This window comes from Pituophis catenifer, unplaced genomic scaffold, assembly GCF_029215685.1.
Source record: "Pituophis catenifer annectens isolate HBS135680 unplaced genomic scaffold, rPitCat1.0.hap2 SCAF_9, whole genome shotgun sequence".
NCBI classification, from domain to species: domain Eukaryota; kingdom Metazoa; phylum Chordata; class Lepidosauria; order Squamata; family Colubridae; genus Pituophis; species Pituophis catenifer.
The window spans coordinates 4,111,442-4,124,366 of record NW_027256889.1 but is presented as its reverse complement, the minus strand read 5'-3'; the positions used below and the strand labels follow the sequence as shown (position 1 = coordinate 4,124,366).

At 48.0% G+C, this 12,925-nt stretch overlaps 1 protein-coding gene across 1 annotated transcript in view; it reads right to left on the bottom strand.

Moving 5' to 3' along the window:
• The window catches only part of BCAM (basal cell adhesion molecule (Lutheran blood group)), a 65,130-nt gene extending 53,102 nt beyond the window's left edge, over nucleotides 1–12,028 (bottom strand). Inside the window, 1 exon segment of the mRNA XM_070949997.1 lies at nucleotides 11,952–12,028. Coding sequence (XP_070806098.1) covers nucleotides 11,952–12,027 — 76 coding nt within the window. The 5' untranslated portion in view covers nucleotide 12,028.
• Nucleotides 12,029–12,925: the final 897 nt, after the last annotated feature.

The following is a 12,925-nucleotide window of genomic DNA, read 5'->3' as shown; positions in this document are numbered from 1 at the left end:
GAGGTCTCCACAGCGCAGCATCGAACCCGGGCAGACACGCTGTGGGCGCAGCCAGCTCATTAACATGAGGAGAACTGGGGCTTTTGTCTGGGGGGGGGGTTTAGGGGGGGTGGCAGATGCCAAGGAAAGCAAAGAAAGGAGAAAAGTTGAGGAAGCTCGCAACCCAAGCAGGGGTGGGTAAAGCCGAGCTCCAAAGGAGAATCACGGGCACAGATCCCGCCCTGTTTTCCCACAGCTCGGAAGGAGAAAATAGGATGGAAGTGGGTTACGGCAGAGAGCAGGCCGTCAAATCTTAGATTGGAGGGGTTTGGGGGCTGATCAACTTGCCCTGGCCTCCAGAACCAGAGTATACATTTTTTTATTTTATTTTATTTTATTTTATTTTATTTTATTTTATTTTAATTTAATTTATTTTAATTTATTTTAATTTATTTTATTTTTTACTTTACTTTACTTACAATAGAATAGAATAGAATAGAATAGAATAGAATAGAATAGAATAGAATAGAATAGAATAGAATAATAGTGGAATGAATAGAATAGAATAATAGTGGAATGAATAGAATAGCATAGCATAGCATAGCATAGCATAGCATAGCATAGCATAGCATAGCATAGCATAGCATAGCATAGAATAGAATAGAATAGAATAGAATAGAATAATAGTGGAATGAATAGAATAGTGGAATGAATAGAATAGCATAGCATAGCATAGAATAGGAATAGGAATAGGAATAGAATTCTTTATTTTATTTTAGTTTAGTTTAGTTTATTAGTTTAGTTTAGCTTATTATTATTCTATTTATTTTATTTTATTATTTCATTTTATTTCATTTTACCTTACTGTATTTTATTTTACTTTTCTTACCGTAGGTTATTTTATTTTTATTTATTAGATTTATTTGCTGCCCATCTCCCCTTAAGGCGACTCTGGATGGCTCACAACAGGAAAAGCAATAAAACCATAAAACGTAAATGTTTCAAAACTCAATGCAGGTAGTCCTCAACTTACGACCGCAATTGGAGCCCAAAATGTCCGAGACGGCTGTTAAATGAGTTTTGCCCCATTTTACGACCGTTCTTGCCACCGTTGTTAAGTGAACCACTGCCGTTGCTAAGTGAGTCACACGGTTGTTAAATGAATCTGGCTTCCTCATTGACTTTGCTTCTCAGGTGGTCATAAAACGGGATCACATGACCCCGGGAAACTTTGACTGTCATATAAGCTAGCTGACAAGCGTCTGAGTTTTGATCACGTGACCATGGGGAATCCTGCAACGGTCATAAGTGTGAATCATGGTCGTAAGTCACTTTTTTCAGTGCTATTGTAACTTGGAACGAAACAAATTGTTGTAAGTCGAGGACTATCTGTAAATTAGAATTACAAGCAAAAGTTACGCGTCTTAGATGTTTGCAAAGACAGGGAAACTGGGAAGCGCTCTGCATATGCTCAGAAGCCCTTGCAGCAGCAGCAATGATAAAATAAAGAGACCCCGATTCGGAGGACAATAGGAAAGCTCTCTCTACAGCCAACGTTGAGGGACCTTCTAAATCCAGATTCTGTGAAGATGCCAATTTAGGTACCAACAAAGCCCAGATGATCTCCTTGGAATCCATTCGACCGAAGTTAAATTAGAAATTCTGGGATCATCTCTAGCCAACCTTCACCGTCGCCAGCTGTGCCGAGACTTTTTTTTTTCTTTTCTTTTTTTAAAGCATGCATTTCTCCTGGCTGATTTGACAAGGTGCCACGCTTGGGCAGACAGACACAATGCGGAGAAGGGGCCGGAGACATGAGAGGGAGGGGAGGAGGAGGAAGAGAGGGAGGGAGGAAGAGAGGGAGGGAGGGAGGGAAGGAAGGAAGGGGAGAAAGAAGGAAGGAAGGAAGGAAGGAAGGAAGGAAGGAAGGAAGGGAAGGGAAGGGAAGGGAAGGGAAGGGAAGGGAAGGGAAGGGAAGGGAAGGGAAGGGAAGGGAAGGGAAGGGAAGGGAGGCAGGAAGGGGAGGGAAGAAGGAGAGAAGGAAGGGAAGGGAGGGAAGAAGGAGGGGAGGAAGGGGAGGAAGGAAGGAAGGGAGAGGAAGGAAGGAAAGAAGGGAAGAGAAGAAGGAAAGAAGGAAGGAAGGAAGGAAGGAAGGAAGGAAGGAAGGAAGGAAGGAAAGGGAAGGGAAGGGAAGGGAAGGGAAGGGAAGGGAAGGGAAGGCAGGCAGGCAGGAAGGGGAGGGAAGAAGGAGAGAAGGAAGGGAAGGGAGGGAAGAAGGAGGGGAGGAAGGGGAGGAAGGAAGGAAGGGAGAGGAAGGAAGGAAAGAAGGGAAGAGAAGAAGGAAAGAAGGAAGGGAAGGAAGGGGAGAAAGAAGGAAGGAAGGGGAGGAAGGAAGGGGAGGGAGGGAGGGAGGGAGGGAGGGAAGGAAGGAAGGAAGGAAGGAAGGAAGGAAGGAAGGAAGGAAGGGAGCAGGGAAAATCCAGAAAACAGGATTTTGCACCTTGGGAGTTTGCATTGTCGAGCTGTGCAATGAAAGAGGCGTGTTTGTGTGACGAGAACATGTCTGTGCACACCTAAAACCGCAGCAACCCCCCCCCCCCCCCCGGAGGAAAAAGAGACAAGGCTCTAAAGTCAAATTTTACCATTTGTTTGTTCTCCCATTTCTGGGATTGCAAATTCTTTGCATTCGGGCTCCCAAAGTGGCCAGACCGGTTGTGATCGACTGTGATCTTCCCCGCCTGTGGCTAAGAGATGTTATCATGGAAGGGAAGCGGGGGGGGGGGGGGGCGCTGCGGGGGGGGGGGAGAGGAAGAGGAAGATGAGGTCTGAGATTGGCAGGGTGAAAGAAGTCAGGATTTGGCACCCGGGATCATCAAAGCTCCGCCCCGGGATTTTGCGTGCATCAATGTCAATCTTGTGAGATAGGACAAGATTAGAAGCACATCCAGGTGGTCCTCGGCTTACAACGGTTCACTTAGTGACCGGTTCCAAGTTACGACGGCCACTGGGGGAAAAAAGTGACTTCACAAATGGCGAGAAGGTGCCAGAGGCAGAAACATCTGTCCCCAATTATTTTTTGATCATGATGTCTGCCGCTCAGATGTTTTGCAAGGAAAGGACAGGTAGTCCTTGATTTACGACAGTTCCTTCAGTGACCAAAGTTACGACGGCGTTGGAAAAAAGGGATTTGTGATTGTTTTTCACACTTAGCGACCGTTGCAGCCTCCCCCATGTTCACGTGATCAAAATTCAAATGCTTGGGCAACCGACTCATATTTATGACGGTTGCAGCATCCCAGGGACAGGTGATGAGCTTTTGCGACCGTCTGACGAGCCACGTTCATGGGGAAGCCAGATTTATTTAACAATCGGGTTACTAACTTAACAACTGGAATGATTCGCTTAACAACTGTAGCAAGAAAAGGCGTAACATGGGGGCAACACTCACTTAAATAAATGTCTCGCTTTGCAACAGAAAGCTTGTTGTCGTAAGTCAAGGCCTACTTCCAGTAGCTCTTATCTTTATTATAAAAATTATATTAACAGAATCTTGCAAATCAGAAAGTACCTCTCCACCAATCCTCACTTTTATGACCTTGGAAAGTTAGGGAGGGTCCTTTTTTGAGATGTTTGCCACACCCCTTTTTCTTCTCTGGGCTCAGCTCCCTCTTATCTGACCGCTGCCAACTCTGTGTCTCTTCCTCCTGTCTCCCAAGGTCTTTCCCGCACACCATTAGACAGGTAGTCCTCGACGTACAACCACAACTGAGTCCAACACCTCCGTTGTTAAGCAAGACAGTTCTTCAGCGAGCTTTGCTCCATGCCACGACCTTTCTTGCCACGGTTGTTAAGCAAATCACTTGCAGTGAAGTTAGTAACAGGGTCATTAAGCGAATCTGGCATCCCCTTTGACTTTGCTTGTCGGAAGGGCGTGGCTTGACCCCCGCAATACCGCAACCGTCATAAATCTGAATCAGTCGCCAAGCGTCTGAATTTTGATCACATGACAACGGATGCAGCAACGGTCGTTAAGCGGGAAAAACGGTCGTAGGTCCCAGCCAGCCATGCCAAATTTGGCAATGTTGAGAAACACTCGTCTACAGACTCATCCCTTATATTGTGGACTCCTGATCCTAAGTCAGAGGCCACCGACCGGATCTTTTTCAGCGGTGGTGCTATTCAGCTGGTTATATCCGGTTCGTGCGAACTGGTAGCGGCGGCTACGGGAGGCTCTGCCCACCTGCCCAGACGTCATTACGTCCCATTTTTGACCCTCTATGCATGCACGAAAAGCGTGTGCTTACACTTACAAACCGGTAGTGAAGGTAAGTGAATACCAGGCCTGTTTTTCAGTAAGCCGCCTGGGGAATTCTGGGAGTTGAAGTCCACCCATCTTAAAAGTAGCCAAGCTTGAGAAATCTTGCACAGCTCATGGTTCATTCAGAAGCCGTGTCCGGCTCTCTCTCTTCCTTACCGCCAGCCAAGTTCTCGCTGAACAGGATCCAAAGCAATTTGCACACCGACCTCGGGCGTTGCTGGCTGCAGCTGGCAATGCCACCGGAATCGCACCAGCTCCACTGCCAAGCTTGGCTCAAGCTAGAAAGAAGCCCCTCGCTTGAATTGACATGCACACTCTTCCCCCCCCTCCCCCAGCCAAAAAGGGGGGTTTCTCATTTCTGGTTCCCAAAGCCGAAATCTAGCAACCCCGCTGCTGCACCTCATATCTAGGGGGGAGATGATAGCGGTTGGGGGGGACATGATACCAGTATTCCAGTATTTGAGGGGCTGCCACAAAGAGGAGAGGGGGGTCAACTTATTTTCCAAAGCACCAGAAGGCAGGACAAGAAGCAGTGAATGGAAACTAACCAAGTGGAGAAGCAACCTGGAATTAAGGAGAAACTTCCTAACGGCGAGGACAATTAACCGGTGGAACAGCTTGCCACCAGAAGTTATGGGAGCTCCGTCACTGGAGGTTTTTAAGAAGAGACTGGACAGTCACTTGTCTGAAATGGAATACGATCTCCTGCTTGAGCACGGGGCTGGACTAGAAGACCTCCAAGGTCCCTTCCAACTCCATTCTCATTCCAATTCCCTTTATCCCCTGAGAATCAAACTGAGCTTCACTCTGAGGCTTGCAGGCTCCTTTGAAAACAAGCCATCCTAAGCTTGGGAGCCTTTTCTTGCAACCACAAAACTACAATTCCTCCTTCTTTCTTTTTCTTTTTTTATTTTTAAAAGAAGGGATAAGAAGCACTGCATAAAACAGAAGTGTCCAATCTTGGCCACTTTTAAGACCTGTGGACTTCAACTCCCAGAATTCCCCAGCCTGTCATGTCACACACACACACACACACACACACACACACACACACACACACACACACACGAAGCTGCAAACCTTCATTCCCCTTTGCCAAGTGCCCAAAATGTTGAGCGTGTGACTTTGGAGATGCTGTGACGGTTGTAAATGCGAGGACCAGTTGTAAGTCAATTTTTTTCACGGCCGTTGTAGCTTTGAACGGTTACTAAACGAATGCAAGTTTAGAGAACTATCTGTAATTTTGACCTCCTCTTCTGAAATATATCCACAGCTCTAGAACTGGTAAGCGCTCTTCCATAAAAGAAAGAAGAACATCTACTTTCCAAGCGGAAAGAAAAATAAAAACGGCTTCCTTTCTTGAAGATTCTCCGCTATCTGAGTGTCGTAAATTTAACACGGCAGGCACGAAACTGTTTTAAAGGCTGAGCCACTTGTAATATTTCTCACCCAGCAAAACCCATCTGCTTCCTATCCATAATCTGATCAAGAGGGGAAAAAAAATCAATCAATCCCTCAAATTTGGAGAAGAAAGCACAGCCTTCCTTGAGTTAAACAGGAGGGATGGAGACATCTGGGCATTATGATTGACAAACAACACAACACTGATTGTACAAAAACATATTTGGACGTAGGTCGCCACTGGCTTCATCTGGGATGGTGCTTTCTTAAAAAGATATATATATATATATATATATATATATATATATATATATATATATATATATATATATATATTCAAGTCTAGCCTTCATTCCTGGGATTTGCAACCAGGTTGGGCACAGTTTAGCTTTTCTCAGCAAATTTAAGAAATGTGGATTTCGAAACTCCCAGAATTCCCCAGCTGGCAAGAGTTGGGCCATTCTTTAATTTCAGAGCAGGTGCTTTGAGATTTTGAGCATGTACAGAGCGGACTAGAACTCACTGTCTCCTGGTGATTGGCCCAATGTCACCCAGCTAGCTTTCATGTCTAAGGTGGGACTAGAATTCACAGTCTCCTAGAGATTGGGCCAAAGTTCCCCAGCTGGCTTTCATGCTTAAGGCAGGACTAGAACTCACTGTCTCCTGGAGATTGGCCCTATGTCACCCAGCTAGCTTTCATGTCTAAGGTGGGACTAGAATTCACAGTCTCCTAGAGATTGGGCCAAAGTTCCCCGGCTGGCTTTCATGCTTAAGGCAGGACTAGAACTCACTGTCTCCTGGAGATTGGCCCTATGTCACCCAGCTAGCTTTCATGTCTAATGTAGGATTAGAATTCACAGTCTCCTAGAGATTGGGCCAAAGTTCCTCAGCTGGCTTTCATGCTTAAAGCAGGACTAGAACTCACAGTCCCCTGGAGATTAGCCCAATGTCACGCAGCTAGCTTTCATGGTTAAGGCAGGACGAAAACTCACAGCCTCCTGGTTTCTAGACCAGCGCTTTAACCACTCCACCAAACTGGCTCAAACACTCTGACTTACATCATTATAATTACATACAACTTTACAATTCAGCCGCAACCCACACAAATTACGTCCCTTGAGAGATGCCACGACATCTATGGTGTCATTTACCCCTTCTCTGCCCACGAACATCCCATTTTCCTTCCCCACATCTGGAATGGCAACCAGCCCCGAAAAGCTCTTTCCAGGATGCAAGGCTGAATCCTAGCACACAACCCAAATATAAGAAGGAAAGGCAGGCCAAATCTGGGCCCCGATCCACTCAACCACACCTCGCACAATTTGCGACTCGCTTTTTTTCTCTCTTTCCCCCAGTCAATCCACGAACCGCTGACGGCAGCGTCTGATGCTTATTGAAATCCAATACAACTGACGTCTGCTTGGAGAAAAGCATCAAATACCCTTTCGAGAGACCCCTTCAGGCAGGGGTCTCCAAACTTGGGAACTTTTTTTTTTTTTTAATTTGATTTATATGCCGCCCTTCTCCGGAGACTCAGGGCGGCTTACAATGTGCTAAGCACTTTAAGACTTATTTATTTATTTATTTATTTATTTATTGGTTCGATTTATATGCCGCTCTTCTCCGGAGACTCAGGGCGGCTGACAATGCGTTAAGCAATAGCCTTCATACTTTTGTATATACCTGCTTAGTAGGGCTTTCGCCCCCCCCCCAAGCGGTGTTCTTTTTTATACAAAGTCAGCTTATTGCCCCCACAAACCGGGTCCTCATTTTACCTCCCTCGAAAGGATGGAAGGCTGAGTCAACCTTGAGCCTGGTGAGATTTGAACTCGCAGTCATTGCAGGCAGCTGGTGCTGCTTAATAGCACTTTAGTCTGCTGTGCCACCAAGGCTCTTATGGCTGGCTAGGGAATTCTGGGAGTTGAAGTCCACAAGTCTTAAAGTTCCCAAGTTTGGAGACCCCTGCCTTAAAGCTTAATCATAGGGGCTCGAGACCCTACCAACCCTCTTCCCCAACTGTCCTTCCCAGCTAAAACCTCTCTCAAACTCTTCCTGGGTGGGAGGTTATGCGTGGAGGGACCCCAGAGCAGAAACTTTCCCCAGCATCTAGCCTGGCAAACAAAGATTAAGGAGGACGAGAGAAAAACTCAAGCAAGGAACAGAGCAGGAATGTGAGAAGTGCCAGAACTGAACAAACAACCAGCTGGGGCATGTTTAGCTAAGCAGCCATCCCCTCCCTAGAACTCCCAAGCTGGGGAGGGGGCTTCCCACACTCCCTTCCCCGCCTTTCTCCTCCACCTTCCCTTTCTGCTCCTTCTTCCCTTCTCCAGGCAGCTCCTGTGCCAGTCCAGCCTCACTCGTCTCTCTCTCTCTCTCTCTCTCTCTCTCTATACCACGCCCAAAGCAGGCTGCCTTGGCATCTGAGGCGCTCCTGTCCTTCAGTTGCAATTTGATAAGCATCCCCTCTCTTTGCACCAGGCGCTGCCATCTGCAAAATTCTAGTGCGCCGGAGAGAGTGGGGGGGAGAGAGAGAGAGAAAAAGAGAGAGAGAAAGAGAGAGACAGAAAGAAAGAGAGGGAGAGAGAAAAAAGAGGAAGAGAGAGAGAAAGGGAGAGAAAGAAAGAGAGGGAGAGAGAGAGAGAGAAAAGAGAAAAAGAAAGAGAAAGAAAGAGAGAAAGAAAGAGGGAGGGAGAGAGAAAAAAGAGAGAAAGAGAGGGAGAGAGAAAGAGAGAGACAGAAAGAGAGGGAGAGAGAAAAAAGAGGAAGAGAGAGAAAGAGAGGGAGAGAAAGAGAAAAGAGAGAGAAAGAGGGAGGGAGAAAGAAAAAAGAGAGAGAAAGAGAGGGAGAGAAAGAGAGAGAGAGAGAGAGAGAGGGAGAGAAAGAGAGAGAAAGAAAGAGAGAGAGGGAGGGAGGGAGAGAGAGAGAGAGAGAGAGAGAGACAAAGAGAAAAAGCGAGACAGAGACAGAAAGAGAGGGAGAGGGAGAGAAAGAGAGAGAAAAAGAGAGAAAGAGAGGGAGGGAGAGAGGGGGGCATCTGGAGGAAGCCCAGTGAAAGTGGATTCTCTTCTTGTATAGCTGAGCCAGAAAAGGTTCCGCTCAGCCATTTTCTGTCCCTTAAAATGACACCCGTTTAGATTTGATTTACATTCTTTTTCATCCCGCCTTTATTATTTTTATAAATAACTTAAGGCGGAGGATATACCTAACGCTCCTTCCTCGTCCTATTTTCCCCATAACAACAACCCTGCCAGGGCTCAAAGAAAGTGACTGGCCCAGAGTCACCCAGCCAGCTTTCATGCTTAAAGGCATGCTAGAACTCACCATCACCTGGTGATTGGTCCAAAGTCACCCAGCTGGCTTTCATGCCTAAAACGGGACTAGAACTCACCATCACCTGGTGATTGGCCCAAAGTCACCTAGCAGGCTTTCACGCCTAAGGTGGGACTAGAACTCACCGTCTCATGGTGATTGGCCCAAAGACACCCAGCCAGCTTTGTGCCTAAGGCAGCACTAGAACTCACCGTCTCCTGTTTTCTAGCCTGGTGCAAACTTTTAAACTTTATTTCACCTCTTCTCCTTTGTCACACTCTTCTCCTTCACTCCTCCTCTCCTTCCAAAGGGATTTTTCTCCAAAAGTAAAAAACTTGCAGAGACTCATAGGTTTTTCCCTTCCAGAGGGTTGCAAGCTAGCCTTGAAAAGCTGCTTTTCTACAGCAAAAGGTTATCATTTAATCCTGGAGCGGACCAGTCTTTGAAGGATGGAGAAGGCTGCCAGATCCAAGCTAGGTGGCAGGAATTAATACTTGCACTGGGTTAGTCAACCACAAATTAAACCCTACACCAAATGTATCCAAGCTTGGCAATTTGAAGACGTGTGGACTTCAACTCCCAGAATTCCCCAGGCGGCATTCATAGGCACGAAAGCCAACTAGATGACTTTGGGTCAATCACCAGGAGACAGTGAGTTCTAGTCCTCCCTTAGGCATGAAAGTTGGCTGGGTGACTTTGGGCCAATCACCAGGAGACGGTGAGTTCTAGTTCTCCCTTAGGCATGAAAGTTGGCTGGGTGACTTTGAGCCAATCACCAGGAGACGGTGAGTTCTAGTCTTCCCTTAGGCATGAAAGTTGGCTGGGTGACTTTGGGCCAATCACCAGGAGATGGTGAGTTCTAGTCTTCCCTTAGGCATGAAAGTTGGCTGGGTGACTTTGGGCCAATCACCAGGAGACGGTGAGTTCTAGTCTTCCCTTAGGCATGAAAGTTGGCTGGGTGACTTTGGGCCAATCACCAGGAGATGGTGAGTTCTAGTCTTCCCTTAGGCATGAAAGTTGGCTGGGTGACTTTGGGCCAATCACCAGGAGACGGTGAGTTCTAGTCTTCCCTTAGGCATGAAAGTTGGCTGGGTGACTTTGGGCCAATCACCAGGAGATGGTGAGTTCTAGTCTTCCCTTAGGCATGAAAGTTGGCTGGGTGACTTTGAGCCAATCACCAGGAGACGGTGAGTTCTAGTCTTCCCTTAGGCATGAAAGTTGGCTGGGTGACTTTGGGCCAATCACCAGGAGATGGTGAGTTCTAGTCTTCCCTTAGGCATGAAAGTTGGCTGGGTGACTTTGGGCCAATCACCAGGAGACGGTGAGTTCTAGTTCTCCCTTAGACATGAAAGTTGGCTAGATGACTGTGGGCCAATCACCAGGAGACAGTGAGTTCTAGTCTTCCCTTAGGCATGAAAGCCGGCTGGGTGACTTTGGGCCAATCACCAGGAGACGGTGATTCTGGGAGTTGAAGTCTACAAGTCTTCAAATTGCCAAGCATGGATACCCCCGCCCTACACCTAAGCAGGTGCAGCTGGCATTTCTTTCTTCAAATGCTCCCCACGACTTCTAAGTTGGGGAAGGGTCTCACCTCTGCCTCTAACCCTTGCCCCTCCTGTGCCCTCACCTCCCCCCTGCAGCCCTTCCCTCCCCCCCAAATTCATCTATATGAAGCTATGGCATCACCGTGGGGATGACTCATATAGGAAGGGTCCAGTCATCGCTTAGCAGTAGGGAGCTGGCAAGAACCTTAGCCTTAGGGGGGAAGGAGATGAGGGAGGGGCAGGAGAGAAGTGGGGAGGGCGGTAAGGGGGGGGTGTCAGGCATCCGCCCATGTGCCACTTCTCTTCACCCCTTCATTGGGAGCCTGGGGGAGAGAAGTAAATGGGTTTGATCGAAGGCCACACAGCCCCATGCCAGCCAATGCCAGGGAGAAAATATCAATTTTGTGAGCGGATGGGCAAGGAAAGGATGCACAGGTTGTCCTCGACTTACGACAGCTCGCTTAGTGGACCGTTCAAAGTTACAACGGCACCGACAAAAAGCGACTTATGGCCGTTTTTCACCCCATTGCAAGCATCCTCACGCTGGATCAAACGCTCGGCAACTGACTCCTATTTACGACCGCTGCAGCGTCCCGAGGTTATGCGATCTTTTTGCATAACCCTTTTTGCGACCTTCTGACAAGCAAAGTCATTGGGGGGAAACCAGATTCACTTAACAACCGGGTTCCTAACGTTTAACAGTGACACTTGGCATGAAATGGGGGGCAAAACCGACTTAACCCACGTCTCTCTTTGCAACCGAAATGTGGGGCTCAACAAACGTGGTCGTAAGTTTGAGGATCACCTATAAAATGTCTTTGTCTCCAAGCCCTCTATTCGAAGTCTGGACTCTCTCTCTCTCTCCTTTTGTCATCATTTCTCCTTGCAACTGCACCCCCTCGCCTCCCCCCTCCTCCAGCTTTTGAATCCAGATCTTCCTTTGGGGCTGGGAAATGGGGCAGGGGGTTGGGGGGGGCAGACGGACGGATGGAAAGACCTGCCCCTAGTGGGGGGGGGATTTGTGGAACCCCCCCCCCCCAAGAGAGGCGAGTTGCAAAGCAAGAGAGAGAGAAAAAAGAAAAAACAAGAAGCCAAAGTCCGAAATCCACGATTCCCAGAATCTCCCCCATCCCCTTCCCGGACCCCAGACTCTGATTGAGCGCCGGGGGCTTTGTCCCCCAAAGAAGGCGGGTGCAGGGGATTTCCAACCCCCCTCCAAAACCAGGAGGAGAAAAGTGGGGGGGGGAGCCGCGATCGGGGCAGGAGAGATCGGCAGGTGGATCCCGAAACCTTTTCCTGCGCTTGCAAGAGGCAGCAGCCAAGCGGTCGGGATTTGCACCGGCGGCTGCAGAGGAGGGCTGGGGAGGGGGAGGTGGAGGGGGGGTCCCGGCGCCCCTTACCTGGGCAGGCGAGCAGCCAGAGCCCCGCCAGGAGGCCGGCGAGAGGGAGCGCCTGGGAGAGACCGCCGCTGCCCATGATCCGCCCGCGCCCGCCCGCCCGCTGCAATTCGACGCCGACACTGAAGCCGCCGCCGCTGCTCGCTCGCTCCTGCCCGCCCGCCCCCCGGCCGGCCCGCCCTCCGGTGGCTCAGCCCAATCCCCAGCCGCCCCCCAGCCACGCTCCCCGGGCAAAGGGGGGGGAGAGGGAGGGGGGGAGGGAGGGGCGCAGGGAGGGAGGAGGAAGAGGCACCCGAGAGAGACCCTCCTTCTTCTTTCTTTTCTTTCTTTCTCTCTTTTCTTTCCTTCTCCCCTTTCTTTCTTTCTTTTCATACTTGCTTGCTTGCTTTCTCTCTACTTTCTTTTTCTTTCTTTCTCTCTCATCTTTCTTTCTCTTTCTCTTTCTCTCCTTTCTTTCTTTCTTTTTGTCTCCTTTCTTTCTTTCTCTCCTTTTTCTTTCTTTCTCTCTTTCTCTCTTTTTCTCTTTTCTTTCTCTTTCTCTCTCTTTCTCTCTCTCTCTTCTTTCTCTTTCTTCTTTCTCTCTTTTCTTTCCTTCTCCCCTTTCTTTCTTTTTCTTGCTTGCTTGCTTTCTCTTGCTTTCTCTCTTTCTCTTGCTTTCTCTCTCTTTTTCTTTTTCTTTCTCTTTCTCTCCTTTCTTTCTTTCTCTCTTTCTTTCTTTTTGTTTCCTTCTTTCTTTCTTTCTTTCTTTCTCTCCTTTTTCTTTCTTTCTCTCTTTCTCTTTCTCTTTCTCTCTCTCTTCTTTCTCTTTCTTCTTTCTCTTTTCTTTCCTTCTCCCCTTTCTTTCTTTCTTTTCTTGCTTGCTTGCTTTCTCTTGCTTTCTCTCTACTTTCTTTCTCTTTCTTTCTCATCTTTCTTTCTCTTTCTCTTTCTCCTTTCTCTTTCTTTTTGTTTCCTTCTTTCCTTCTTTCTCTCCTTTT